The 15511-nt window shown below is 31.0% G+C and overlaps 1 protein-coding gene and 1 long non-coding RNA gene across 2 annotated transcripts; one reads left to right on the top strand and one right to left on the bottom strand.

Annotated features, from left to right (window-relative positions):
* Positions 1–212: 212 nt before the first annotated feature.
* Naa20A (N-alpha-acetyltransferase 20 A) lies at positions 213–13269 on the top strand. Its single transcript, XM_072528030.1, has 5 exons — positions 213–383; positions 437–552; positions 615–744; positions 816–952; positions 13069–13269. Exons 1-5 carry the CDS (start codon positions 331–333, stop codon positions 13152–13154), a joined length of 522 nt encoding a protein of 173 aa, XP_072384131.1. The 5' UTR covers positions 213–330; the 3' UTR covers positions 13155–13269.
* LOC140438355 (uncharacterized) lies at positions 4416–11950 on the bottom strand. Its single transcript, XR_011950509.1, has 3 exons — positions 11866–11950; positions 11564–11686; positions 4416–4739 (listed from the first exon to the last, which is right to left on the bottom strand). It is a non-coding gene; the product is annotated as an uncharacterized lncRNA (long non-coding RNA).
* Positions 13270–15511: the final 2242 nt, after the last annotated feature.

Genomic DNA, 15511 nt, shown 5'->3' on the forward strand with positions numbered 1-15511 from the left:
TTAATATATTATCGAAGCGGTGTTGTTATGGAATATGTAAGAGGGGTACACGCTCTAAATCATTTAAAGACAATATACACATTACAGAAGATGTTGTAAAAGTTTGTAAATGTAAACGTAAACAACGAAATCGCTAGCCCATTCTCTTTTACCAACTTTAATAAAACTTATACTATGCTGGTGCTGGATAAGCTTGCAGTTATGTCTGTAGCCGCCTTTACAGAGTTGTCACAGAAAAAGAGGAAGATAATCTTGGTTAAAGAATAAGGTTATGTTTAATTTACAACAAAAATTTTAATTGTTTTAAGAAAACCTCCATAATTCATTACAATGACTACATTAAGACCATTTACGTGTAACGACATGTACAAATTTAATAATGTGTAAGTGATAAACATACCAAAATTAAATTTATTTTACAAAATCCTCTTTTCAGTAATTTAGACCCCTTAACTGAGACTTATGGATTATCGTTTTACATGCAGTATTTGGCTCATTGGCCCGAGTATTTCCAAGTAGCAGAATCACCAAGTGGGGAGATAATGGGCTACAGTAAGTAATCTAGAAGCAATTCTCTTTTGTCCTTAAAACAGAAGGAATTGGCATTTTTTTAGTAATGGGAAAAGCAGAAGGTATAGGAGAGAACTGGCATGGACATGTTACAGCCTTAACTGTATCTCCCGACTTCCGACGTTTAGGATTAGCAGCCTGTTTGATGAATTTTTTGGAAGATGTTTCAGAAAAGTGAGTACACTAACAAGATTCTTTGGAGTAATATGACCTACATTAATTTGAATTTTGGTTCTTTATTTTAGGAAGAGGGCATATTTTGTTGATCTTTTTGTTAGAGTTAGTAACAAAGTAGCTATAAATATGTACAATCATTTGGGATATATTGTGTATCGAACAGTTCTTGAATATTATTCAGGTGATCCAGATGAAGATGCCTATGGTAAGTTTTATTTTAATCTTATAAGTGTATGAGATCTGTTTCAAAAGCACCCAAAGTACAAAATTTATTAGCATAATAATCATTTTGTATAGCATATGTGTTGAGCAAGGGCGGATCCAGAAAGGGGGCCATGCTCTCCCCCAAGAATTTAACAAAATATAAATTTAAATATTTGTAGTTCAATTGTTTTTAGTTTCAAACACATATCCCACTTGCCACTAGAAAAATATATTTAGTTTTGAGGGTAATAGAGGTTGCTGAATGAGGTAAAGTGTGAGGTAATCTAAGCTATATGTATATAACACAACCACACTCTGTTGGAGAAAGCAATAGACTGAGCATCTGCGTCTGCTGTCCTTTTTCCAACAATATCAATATACATATCACAAAGCAAGAGATCTTTTTAACTGAGTTAACATTATATTGAAAATATCAAAATTGAGAACAGTTAATAGCCCCGTATATCTATCCAATGGGTTGTGAATACCATAGGTTATTCTGTGGAAAGGAATATTGAAAACATTGTGGTAACATAAAGCTTGATGGGGAACAGTAAAGTAATCTGGCTTAACAGGTTTGGACAATCAATAAATCCATGTATGATCTTATACATAAATATAGCTCCTGACATATCACAAAGGTCCTTGAGTCAGGGTAAAGATAATTGTTGTTGGATATGGGAATAATCATGATTTTCAATAGTAGTGTGGACATGGTAAGCACATTATCTCAAAAATTTATGTTGGACTCTTCCTAAGGTATAAATATTTTCTGAAAATAGGGTGACCAAATAACTGAACAGTATTCCAAAATAGTTTGAACTAAGCAACAATACACTAATCTTGTTGAATCAATCGAAACATACTTGCAATTCCTAGTAACGAAACCAAGAAGTTTAGATGCCTTTATTGAAATAGAGTTTATGTGGTTACTTGTATCAACTTTGCTTAATTCTTTATGCACATCTGAGTTTGTAGTGTTAATGATGTCACTGATTGACACACAAAAATTAACATTGTCACTAAGCCAACTTCTACAAATGAAATCTCTTGATGCTAACCTGGCAACTAAGGCTGTTTCCAATAACATGTTGACTTAGAAAGATAGAAGATCTAACTGTGAAGAAAGTTTTAGTAAGATATTTACCAAAGTTAAAGAATTAGCAGATGAATTGGACATTGGAGTGAAGTTACCTAGATTTGTGGGTAGACAGACTAAGAGAGCCAATCATCCAGGTGGCCCAGAAGAATATTACAACATTCAGTTTACATTTTATTATATTTTAGTCAGTATGGCTACAGCAGAGAGACCCTTTTCTACATTAAGAAGAGTGAAGACTTGGCTGAGGGCAAGGATGAGGGAAACCTGGCTCATGGGTCTTTGCATCCTTCATGTTCACTGAGACATTAAAGTAGCCCCTGAAAAAGTAATGAAGCGATTTGCACATCAGCGAGCCAGATGACTTGAATTTGTTGTATGAGGTTTAGTATAGAAGAATAATCTGTGTACTAGACAAATAAAGTAACTTGACCAATATTATTCGCCTATATTTATGCTATTTTATTTATTTATTTATTTTCGATGGGCTGCTGCCCAATATGATTAACAATGTATACAATAAAACAAACAAAAAATAAAGTATAAAAATCACAATAATAAAAGTATGAATATCACAAACTTAATCACGTAATTTAGTTTTACACATCAAAACGATGATTACCTATTCCACAGCCACTCAAATAAACACCCTGAGAGCAGAAATGAACTCAACCTTCAGTGCAAAAAAATCTGGATCTGTGTGAATATTTGCTCATCTTAGTGCTCGAGATAAAAAATTATTATATGCATAGTTGGTTCTGTGAAGAGAAACAAAAAGTTTGGTTTAATCATGTTCTACGTAGAGGTACATGCAGACCAACCTGCTCAAATAGCTGAGGACTCAAGACTGTAGAATTAATTATGCCATAAAGCATCTTTGCATCTTTAATTAATAGTCGGTCATACAATTAGAGAATATCAAGTTGGGTTTCAATTTGATCATAATTTACTTGATTTAATTCAAAAAGGTATACCCTGTTTATATGCTACATATTTCAAGAACTTGTGTTGAACTGTCTCAATTTTTGATATGTAAATATTATAAGATGGAAACCATACACAAGAACATTACTCTAGATGGGGCCTGATTAAAGAACAATATAGTAACATTGTTTAAATAGGACTAGTTAGACAATCCTTATAGAACAAACGTTTGACTTTTCTTCTGCCGTCATATGGCGGCCTCTAGTAATAAATTTAAAAAACTATTAACAGAAACTTAATTCTCAGCAGGATTCTATACGAGTATATTTCTACCAGTCTGGTAACTAATGCAAACCCGTACACGGGTGCCAGATTGTGAAGAAAATATAAGACTTTAATAAAATGCTTATTGTTATTATCGTTGTATGCGTCTTGTGAAAGATAACTTGACTATTTCGAGCGAATATTTCAAATTGTTTTTCTACTTTGAGACTTGATAAATCTAAACCGGTTAGTAATCTATTTAAATGAAGCAGTTAAATGCTGCCTTTTTTTTAAGTTTTATTAGTTTACCAGATATTTAATTTGGTTATATGATTTGTTAGAAAAGGATTAAATATTTAATTGAAATAGACTCGACTGCTATCGTCTTAGAACACTCATGCGGAGGTTTATTTTTTAGTCAAGACTTGAGTTTTATCATTGTTTAAAAAAAATTCTTTTTAAACAATGGTTTTATGTATGTTTTGAGAAAATTAAATTTTCAATCTTTTAATATTTAAAATGACGTTTGAAAATATAGTAAATTTATGGGTATGGTTTTTTGATAATGGTTTTGAAACAAATAAACAGATCGATATGCCACAACAAGAGGCACCACATATTTAGGGACAAATTAATCTATGTGTTGGGATAAAAGGAATAATAATTAACAAAACTTTAATAAATAGTACCCTTTATTTTATTTATTTATGTATTTTATAATATACACACCATGTTTGTATTTCTGTTTACATAAATGAAAATGTTTTTTTCAATCAACTCGCACGATCTGACTGTTTATGCAAAAATTAAATTCGCGTTATTTTAATAGTTAGATAACACTTATCAAAATTCTGATATCTACACCATAGACAATATTAACAAAATAATAATTATATATATATATATATATATATATATATATATATATATATATATATATATATATACCCGGTATTTAGGCGGCACACGCCCTAGGTAGGGATCTATGGAGGAGTATCACCGAGCCGCAAGCCCTTATCTCTTGCCGTACTGCTCCACCATAGGCCGATCAGATACCAGCATATTCTAGACTAAGCCGCAGATTCATTTTAGAATTTTAAACTGCTGCGTTAGCCTTTTTGTTGACAAAATAATAATTCAAGGTAAAAAAACAAAACAAAATTGTTTACATTAAAACATTTACATTGTTTAAAGTGTGTGATAATTATGAAATCTTTTTGTCTTGACCAATGGTGATAACGGCATATCTAAAAAGCTCATCAACAAAATCGTCAAGTTCAGAATTATCACTATGCGAAACAGTATTGGCACTGGTTGATGGTTGTTTTTCTAATGAATACGTATGAAAAACGCGTGGTGTCGTTAACGAACCTTCCTCTTCTACCTCACTATATTTTTTTGGTATAGCAGTACTGGGTAAATATTTTGCATTGCGTCAAAATGCTTACTGCATAGATTTTTTTTAAATCGGGTAGCTCCAGACTTTCCAATGCAGCATTACCTACAACAATATTATTATTAACACAACTGAAAAAAGCAACTTTCTGCACAATACATTAAATTAAATTATATATATATATATATATATATATATATATATATATATATATATATATATATATATATATATATATATATATATATATATATAGATATATTATATAAGAGTAAGAAAAAAAATTTTTAGATAGGAAAAAAAAGAAATTAATTACTATTTAAATGGGAATAAGCCACAATTAAAGGTTAAAATACGTTTATTGACGTTTTAATTTCCACTTCGGAAATCGTTCTCAAACATGTTTGTTTTTTAGAACGATTTCCGAAGTGGAAATTGAAACGTCAATAAACGTATTTTAACCTTTAATTGTGGCTTATTCCCATTTAAATAGTAATTAATTTAAAATGAAACAAGAAAATAGCTTCAGAACAATATTAGGAAAAAAAAAGATCCCATATCACTACCAAAAACAAATGTTTGATAGTCCTATAGAATCTAGTCATGGATGATGTTATCAGTGATTGTATCAACAATTACACTTTTTTCATTCCTTTTATTAAAAGATATGTAGATGATTTAGTTTTGGCACTTCCTAAACACAAAATTAATGAAATAGTCAACATTTTCAACAATCATAATCAACATATACAATTTACAGTTGAGGAAGAGGTAGATGATTCTCTAGTTCCTTAGAGAAGGTTTCAAGTCCAGTGCTTTATACAGGTTGGTGAATTGTTTCCAGTTGGTAAGTTTGGTATGGTTGATTCGTAGTCTTCTAATAGTCGATGCTTCTCTTCTAGTTATGAAGTCTAGGGAGAGATGACCAATAAAAGATTGAAGTTTATGAAAAGTTGTTTTGCTCTTTTGCTATAAGTTTTGTCAAGTATCCTCTACTGACTTTTTAAAAAAGAATTTCGAGATTCGTTAGCTAGTTGAATTGGGGTGACTTCAGTCACCCCATGGTTGGTAGCTTCTTTGGCAAAATTATCTGCTGTTTTATTACCAGTAGTTCCGGTGTGAGAAGGCAGCCATATGAGAGAGACTTATATCGTAAGCAAAGAGATTTTGGTATATGTTATGAATGTTTTGAACTAATAGGTGGTCAGTGAAAATTGTATTGACTAAACGGATATATGAAAGTTAATCTGAACAAATGGGCAATATGTCTGTTTTGATGGGAGATGCATTTAAAAGCCAACAGAATACTATATAGTTCACCTGTGCAAACGTTGCATATTACGGGTAACCGAGATGATCTTACAAGTTCATGTTTAGTGGTTACTGCGCAACCAATACCAGTGGTAGTTTTAGAAGCATCTGTATAGAGAATTAAATTCTAAAAATGCTTTCTTTATAAGAAGGTTAGAAGATTCAAGTTTGTTAAAAATGGTGAGTGAGGTATATATTGAGGGGAGATCTTTAGCCCAGAGGGGAAGTAAAGTTAGAGGAAATGAACTAGTCTGAAAAAGGTCAATATTTTTAAGTAGTGGACAAATTAATTGAGGTATAGGTTTTATGATAAGGTGTTGGTTATTGTTAATGGAAGAAAACGCCATTGTGGCAATTAGGGAATGAACGGGATTAAATGGATTTGCGGATGTTGATGCAGCATACGAAAGTAGAAGTGATTATCGTCTTAGGGTAGGAGAAAGTTCATTAGATTCACGGTATACACTCTCAATAGGACTAAAGCGAAAAGCGCTCAGACCTAAGAGTAGTTTTATCGGCACCCCATTAAAGATGACTAAAGATTCTTTCAATTTAATCTGGAGTCAAACATAAAACCGAGAATTTTACATTAATTAACAACAGAACTGCAGGAGCTAATCAATAGAGTTGACATGGAATGCACAAATTGGGGACTGTCGATAAATATTGATAAAACTAAATACATGGTGACCAGTAAACTGAATATCATCGCAACCCAACTGATATTAAACCAACAACCGCTGCAGAGAGTTCAGAGATTCAAATACCTTGGATGTTGGATTACCCAAAATCTAGATCTATCCTTCGAAATTCGATGTAGAATTGAACAGGCAAGAAACTCATTTCAAAAATTCAAGCCTCTATTATCCAATAACTCATTAAATTTGGAAATCCGTGAAAAGTTTACAAGATGCTACGTGTGGTCTGTACTTTTGTATGGATGTGAAACTTGGACTTTAAACGCCGATATCATGAATAAAATCGAGGCGTTTGAGATGTGGTTGTATCGAAGGATACTAAAAATTCCATGGACTAGCAGAACCAGAAACGAAGAAGTTCTTCGAAGAATGGGACATCAACGAACTCTATTAAATATTATTAAGAGGCGTAAACTAGAATATCTTGGACATATAATCAGAGGACCAAGATATGAGTTCCTTCGGCTAATTCTCAACGGTAAAATCGAAGGAAAGAAATGGATAGGACGGAAGAAACTCTCTTGGTTGAGGAATTTGCGGCAGTGGACAGGTTTGACAGCGGACCAATTGCTACACGTAGCGCAAGACCGAGATCAGTATAAAAATATTGTAAGCATGGTAGTCGCCGACGTTCCGTAGGGATATGGCACTCTAAAAAGAAGAAGAAACAACAGAAAGTAGAGAATTGTTAAATAAAATTTTGGTTAAGGGAGTGAAAATTCTTCTGGAAAATTTTACTAATTTGGTTTTGTTCTCAGTAAGTGATAATCCTAGTTCGTTAGATCTATCTTGAAGTAGATTTACTACACTTTGTATAAGTTTATATGAGGTTGGGACCTCACCAGGGTTGAGTTACCAGTGGATATGATAACATTTGCCATGTTATTATATCCACTGGTAGCTTTAACATCCTAATATATAAGACTAAATAATGTAAACTAAATTGTAACGTATAACTTTTAACGGGTTTTTACCCAGATATTTAGCGGCTTAAAACATGTTCACCTAGACACTGATGATGGAATATAGATTCCGAAAACCTTTTTTCTTCATGACATAGCCCATTTGGGTTTTTTAATTTATATACCTTTTATAATGGATTTTAACAAAAATTTTTTTTTGTAATGATTTTTTTTTTATATTAGTATAGATTAGGGCAAGATCTTTCATTAACGATTGTCAGCGGTATGTCAGTGATAAATTTACTGGCTTCATTTAGAGGGTCGTTGGTGCCTAAGGAATTTTCGAGAAATTTTTCAAGATAATTATAGAAAATCCTAATTTTTGTGTTTTTATAGGATTTGAGTGCAGCTTTTAGTCCGAAATAGTTTATAGAAGAGTTCGGATAATTGGTATCTTGTGAAACTAAGGATGAATAAGGAAAGGGTGAAGGAAGAAAAGAGTATATATGGTTAGGTCCAGATTTGTTCCAAAACTTTTATTTTATCAAGTATAACCTTTTGATTAAAAAAGGGATTGGATATTTTAAGGTTATTTTTTATTTTTTATTTTTTATTTTTAACTTTTTTTTTCAAACTAGACTTGGGCTAGTATCTGAAGTACATAAAGTTTTCTTACTTAACTAAATATTGTGTCTAAATTTGGCAAAAGATGAAGTAAAAATATACATATAGCAGGAAACTCATGATATATGCCTATTGATCATCTGATGTTCCGTATTTCTTAGGGACTGTTCGATTAGTGAATGCGGGATGGAAGGAGATACATTTGAAATAAGGATTCTTTTGGTCGCAGAAAGAAGCCTGCAGATCAAGATGACGGTGAAATTAATTATGGCGTTCGGTGTATTAGTTGATCAACGATGTCGGTAGAAGTGAGGAAAATGTAGATTCGATTATTCGAAATGCGAGATTTAAAAGTAATATTTTTTGGATAAACTATTGGAGTGCATGACAATAACTTGTCCCCTTTTAGAAAACGAACGGGAAGGAGGGCTAGAGACTGCGGCAACGACATATGATTTTGGGTTGAAACTGGAGTTGTTTTGTGTAAATGTAAATATTTAATTGCTGTTCATGATGTGTAGTTCTGGTTACCCAGACCGTAACACAATACCTAAACGTGAGTACCTAAAGGACCCTCTCCCAAACTGGAAAGAAAGAAACAAAGGATCTCACCTATTTCTTGGGATTTTCACTGGTTTTCTTTAATTAAACCAATATAGCCACAATTAAATTCGACTATTGAAATATAAAACCAAATTTGATACTCGTTTTCTTATCACATTGTGATTAAAGAACTTCGCTTCGTATTGTTAACTCGTCGATGAATTAATTTATCTGTTTAACACTGTTTAAATCTTTAAAATCCATTAGGAACTTTAAAAAGGGTATTTAACCTTTGACAGTTATTTGATGTTTTTTGAATCGATTATTTGAAGCTTTATTTATAAACTTCAACATTTTATTAAACTTATTATAAAAAAAAACGGTTTGCAAAAGTGCTTTTTAGCTTCTAAACGTTTATACTACTTTTGATATTTTTCATGTCATACGGCTGTACGTAGGCTCAATGAAAAGCTGGCGTAAAAGCACAATTAAAAAAAAAAACAGAACTTTCTATAACCACTAACAAGAAACAAGCTGAGATATTGCAGCGGACAGATCTCCCTTGCATTTTTCTGTGGCGATATTTTACGAGTACCATTATTTTAATGTTTCAAAATAATTTACTTCTTCACTGTGTATGCTATTGATAAATCGAATTATAAAAATTAGATATTCTTTTACAATGTTCAATTTTCAGCTCTTGATGTTAATAAACAATGAAAATATTTGCAATTTCTTAAACAAGAAAAAAAATGCTATTTGATTTCCTCTGGGCCATAGAAGGTTTTGGTTTTTTTTTAATGTTTTTTTTATTAGCTTTATATTGAGCCTACATACAAGTGTGACATAAAAAAGTCAAAGTTATTAAAAATTTTTATATGCTAAAAATTTGTTACTCTTCAAACTGATTTTTAAAAACAAATTTATTATATTCTTGATGTTTTTTTTTTAATAATTTAAAACGAAGCCATAAAAAATCGATTGCTATTTACAAAATATCCCTAGAGTGACTGTTTGGACAGGTACAGTTGTTTAAATAATCGGTCTCCTGGATAAACATATTGAATAACTCATAAACTGTATGGTCGTTCTGTATGACATTTAGCACACTTTAAAAACTCATTAACTGCCATAATTTTAAATAGTTGTATTACATATCGTTATGCAAAAAGAAAGTTATTAACATTTATAAATGATACTTTAAAAATAAGGGTTTTTAAATTATGTATGTATTTTAATTATAAAAATATCAATATTAGAGAACATTTTATGATCTATAACTTTTATTTTAACGTTTTATGCGCATAAACTTTTTTCACTTTTTACGATTGTTTAAAAAAAAGCAAAGCAAAATTAGCTAAATTTTTCACATAATTGTCATCAGCTACCCCTCATATACCTTTTAGAGACTTTAAATATCTGTTTAAGATTTTTTCAGCTTTTTTTAGAGTTGTAGATCATAAAAAGTAATGTAACTTTTGAGAGTATCCAAATTAAAATACAAGAAACTATTAATCGAAATAGTTGCAAAAAACCTTATTTTTGTAGTTATTTATAAATTAAAATAACTCTTTTTTGTGAAAAAACATATAACATAGCTCCTTGAAATTATGGAAATTAATATGTTATTACAGTGCGCTAAATATCAATCAGAGCAAATAGTTTATAGGTTATTTAATCTGTTTATAAACATTTATATCTTTGATATCGTTTATGGCACAAACTTATATAGAGGCTAACGAAAAACTGATGAAAAACACACTTTCTAAAAAAAAAAGAATCTTCTATGACCATTACGAGCCAAGAGAGCATTTTATATTTAAAACCAAAGCATTTTATTCTTAAAATCATACTTCCATTGTCTATTAACAGTAAGAGCTGAAAATTGAAGGGACTCTAAATGAAGATCTGAATTGTGCGATCCAGCTTACAGATGGTATATGCGGTAAAGAAGTAAAAATTTATAACCCGTTAAAATGATGGTATTCGTAAAATACCTCTTCGGAAAAGTAGAATGGAGAACCATCTGAGCTCCGTTTTTTTTTAGATTTGAACTTTTTTAAAATAAATCACGCTTGTAAAATTTGCAATATCTTGGCTTCTGTGGCATGTAAAACATAATTTTTTTTTTAACTGGGGTAGCTCAACAAAAAGTTGTTTAAATAATCGCTTTCCATGATAAACAAATCGTCACTATTTTTATTAGTTACATTACGTACCATTATGCAAAAACAAAGTTATTAAAATTTATAAATTTCTGCAAAATCAAGGGTTTTTTGCAACTATTTTGGTGAATTCTTTATATATTTTAATTTAGAAACTCACAAAAGGAAGAACTTTTTGAGATCTACAATTTTTATTTTAACTATTTTTCTCTAAACTGGATAAAAAACGTTTTATAAGCAAAATAATGACCTCTCACTTTTTAAAATTGTTTAAACAAAAACAAACCAAAATACCTGTATGTCTTCACAGATTTATTATTAACTAACCCTCGTATATCTTTTAGAACCTTCAAATATCTTTATAAGATTTTTACGTGTAATCAATGATTTTTTTACAGATAGACTGGTGTATAAATTAGTTCTCCGATAAAGATGAACTTATTTCTACTTTTCAATACAATAACTAAAAATAGGTAGTTAAAGAAATACATATTTAAATATCTAATACTTTGTTTATGTTTATTCACTAATTTGTTTTTCCGAAGTTTATTATATCATAATTATAATACCAACGAAAACGTAAAATTCAAATGATGAATGAAAAAAAAATAAACATTTTTTTAAGTTAATTACGTAACGGAAACGGTGTAAAATAAAAGAATATAAAAAAGTTTCTATTTACTTACCAGAGTGTAATATCCATGTTTGACAAGCCGAAAGATTTTTTGTCGGAAATCTGAACATTCTTAAACCATGAATTTTGTATGGTGATAAACCACATTGTAATAACAACAAATATTTCCAGCCATCTGTAAAAAACCATTTGTTTATTATGGAAGTAACATTATTTTAATTTAAAATCACTTTTTTCAAATATTATCGAATGTATGTATTATCCGCTAAAATTTATTTCTAAATACCTAATTTGTTCATTTCTCATACAAATGTTTTTTGTTTTAAACACATAGAATTAAAATGTTTTACTTACCTCCGACCAAATTTTTGTAATACACTTCCAAATAAAATAAAATATTTAAATTCTTTAAACTTATTTAGATATAGGAAGATTTAGAAGCCACGGTACGTTTATGTACAATTTTAGTTGACACGATATTTACTAGTTGATAGTAATAACTCTATTTAAAACAAAATCTTAACTGATTCATGGTCTGTTTTTTGTAAAATTTTTATTTGTAAGCAAACCTGTTGCTACTATGTCAGTGAAATATTGCAACGCTGGTGAATTTAATTCAGGGGATCAAAAATGGACGTTTAGTTTAATCTTTAACTTTTTCACATAGCACCATCTAGTATAACGTATATCAAACAAACAATGGTATATTAAAATCTATTGAGACAGAAAGAGTGGTGACATCTAGTGACTGTCTCAATTAGAATCAAACAAATTTATACATTGCGTTGGCTAACTAGTTCTATTTAAACAATGATAGTAATTTAATCACTTCAATATTCTTTTTATAAAGCCAAGCATTTGCAAAGCCTTGGAAAATATTGACATATAATGCGATTCAAATAAAAGTTTAGAGTCTAAATTAATTCCCAGATCACACATTTCAGTAACTGAGTCAACAAGAATGTTCTGTATATTATAATTATATTCCATTGGGTCTCGATCGTCCAAAAGAAACTGCATCAAGAATGTTCTGTATATTATAATTATATTCCATTTGGTCTCTATCGTCCAAAAGAAACTGCATGCCACTTGGATGCGTGGATCAGTGGCCAGCACCCGGCGAAGGTAAAGATTGTCCTATCAGCAGGAAAGGTGATGGCCACCATTTTCTGGGTTTCTCAAGGGATGATCTTTCCAAAGAGAAAAAGTAAAGTTTGTTTAACCTTCTCGCTAAAGTCTAGTCTTAGGGTTTTCAGGTCGCACCAGCGAGCCTTATATGACTTAATAGCACTTACATAACCGGGGCTGACGACTTTACGTGCCCTCCGAAGCACAGTGGCGACTCAGTTCATCATTATCATCATCATCCAGCCTTCACTTATCACGTTCACTGCTGGACATAGGCCTCCCTTAAACTCCAAAGCCACTGAGCAGTGCAACTGAGCCACAGCAAAAATAGCCACTGAGCTACGGCCGCCAAATATATACTATTAAAAATTTAATATATTAATAAGATTAATAATATTTTACATCAAATATTGACTATTTCTTTTTTAGATATGAGGAAAGCTTGTTCTAGAGATGTGAACCAAAAATCTGTTATACCATTGACACATCCTGTGAGACCCGAAGATGTTGATTAAAATAAACTATGGAGGACTTTTTCATTTTTTATCAAAATCATTAATACATATACAAATGATGATGTACATGTTTAGGAATAATATTGTTTTTTAATAAATTGTGATGCCAGACCAATTATTGTTAGTCTAACTAAATTAAGATAACTAAGATTGGGGTAGGTTTTTAAGTCCTATTGTTTGCATTGTTAGTGTGTTGTACTCTTGTGTGACAGAAAGTATTGTCATGCAAGTGTGATATAAGGTTTTTATGCATTAATAGCAGTATTACTTGTGTTAATTCTCATAATCTAATCACAGAATACATCACCCAACAAGAAGTGAAAGCTTTGTCGGTACCTTTGATGTTCGTAGGACAGAAATTTCGGAGGGAGAATGATAGTTTAACTACTTAGTACACTAAGAAAAGTAATGAGGAAGTCGTTTAAAACAGTAGTAAAGTTAGTGTTACACTGAGAAAAAATCTATTACTTTTTATCAATTTTTTTAAGGTATTAAAATATGTATATCAGTATTATTCTTTTTTTACTATTATATTATAATGAAAAAGACAGCAAAGATTTGATTTCACGTTCAAAGCGTCTATGTATCTGTTGATACGTATTTCGACTTAATAACTCTCATCAGAACAGTTATTCATAGCCGTTCTTAACGTGAAAAATAATCTTCTCTGTCTTTTAGGAAGCAACAATAAAATGGCTTCGTTATGGACGCAATAGCGACATCTGATAGAAAAATCGGTAAGATAGTTTCGAAACAAATTCAGATTTCTGCTTTAATCTGAACCTTCTATAAATGCAAGGTATAACAGACGTTGATAAAGATGTTAATAGAGACATGGGGAATCTAAAATTTGCATTCCACGACATGTCTATCAACTAAGCAGAAATCCATAATGAATTTGTTTCTTGTACTCATACAGAGTAGATCCGAATAAAATGAAAAAGACAGCAAAGATTTGATTTCACGTTCAAAGCGTCTATGTATCTGTTGATACGTATTTCGACTTAATAAGTCTCATCAGAACAGTTATTCATAGCCGTTCTTAACGTGAAAAATAATCTTCTCTGTCTTTTAGGAAGCAACAATAAAATGGCTTCGTTATGAACGCAATAGCGACATCTGATAGAAAAATCGGTAAGATAGTTTCGAAACAAATTCAGATTTCTGCTTTAATCTGAACCTTCTATAAATGCAAGGTATAACAGACGTTGATAAGGATGTTAATAGAGACATGGGGAATCTAAAATTTGCATTCCACGACATGTCTATCAACTAAGCAGAAATCCATAACGAATTTGTTTCTTGTACTCATACAGAGTAGATCCGAATAAAATGAAAAAGACAGCAAAGATTTGATTTCACGTTCAAAGCGTCTATGTATCTGTTGATACGTATTTCGACTTAATAAGTCTCATCAGAACAGTTATTCATAGAAGTTCTTAACGTGAAAAATAATCTTCTCTGTCTTTTAGGAAGCAACAATAAAATGGCTTCGTTATGAACGCAATAGCGACATCTGATAGAAAAATCGGTAAGATAGTTTCGAAACAAATTCAGATTTCTGCTTTAATCTGAACCTTCTATAAATGCAAGGTATAACAGACGTTGATAAAGATGTTAATAGAGACATGGGGAATCTAAAATTTGCATTCCACGACATGTCTATCAACTTAGCAGAGCTGCTTCTTAAAAGACAGAGAAGATTATTTTTCACGTTAAGAACGGCTATGAATAACTGTTCTGATGAGACTTATTAAGTCGAAATACGTATCAACAGATACATAGACGCTTTGAACGTGAAATCAAATCTTTGCTGTCTTTTTCATTTTATTCGGATCTACTCTGTATGAGTACAAGAAACAAATTCGTTATGGATTTCTGATTAGTTGATAGACATGTCGTGAAATGCAAATTTTAGATTCCCCATGTCTCTATTAACATCTTTATCAACGTCTGTTATACCTTGCATTTATAGAAGGTTCAGATTAAAGCAGAAATCTGAATTTGTTTCGAAACTATCTTACCGATTTTTTTAATATATTATACTTTTTTTAAGGTATTAAAATATGTATATGTATGTACAAAAATATGTGTAACAGTATTATTCTTTTTTTTTATTAAACAACACACACGAAACACTTCTCAATACGTAAACAAACTTCAGTTTTTATAGGCTGACAGATAAACTATTTAGAACATGACGGATTCTCACAGAAATTCGGATTGCGAAAAAGCCCTTTGTTTCGCTTCTTGTTGAGTGGTGTATTCTGTGATCTAATACGCATGATGCTGTCAGATTTGATGAGTTTTCTGATAGCAAATTTGTTTCTTTTGATTGAAACAAATAGAGGGAGCTT

The sequence above is a fragment of the Diabrotica undecimpunctata genome, chromosome 4, assembly GCF_040954645.1.
Source record: "Diabrotica undecimpunctata isolate CICGRU chromosome 4, icDiaUnde3, whole genome shotgun sequence".
In the NCBI taxonomy this organism is placed as follows: domain Eukaryota; kingdom Metazoa; phylum Arthropoda; class Insecta; order Coleoptera; family Chrysomelidae; genus Diabrotica; species Diabrotica undecimpunctata.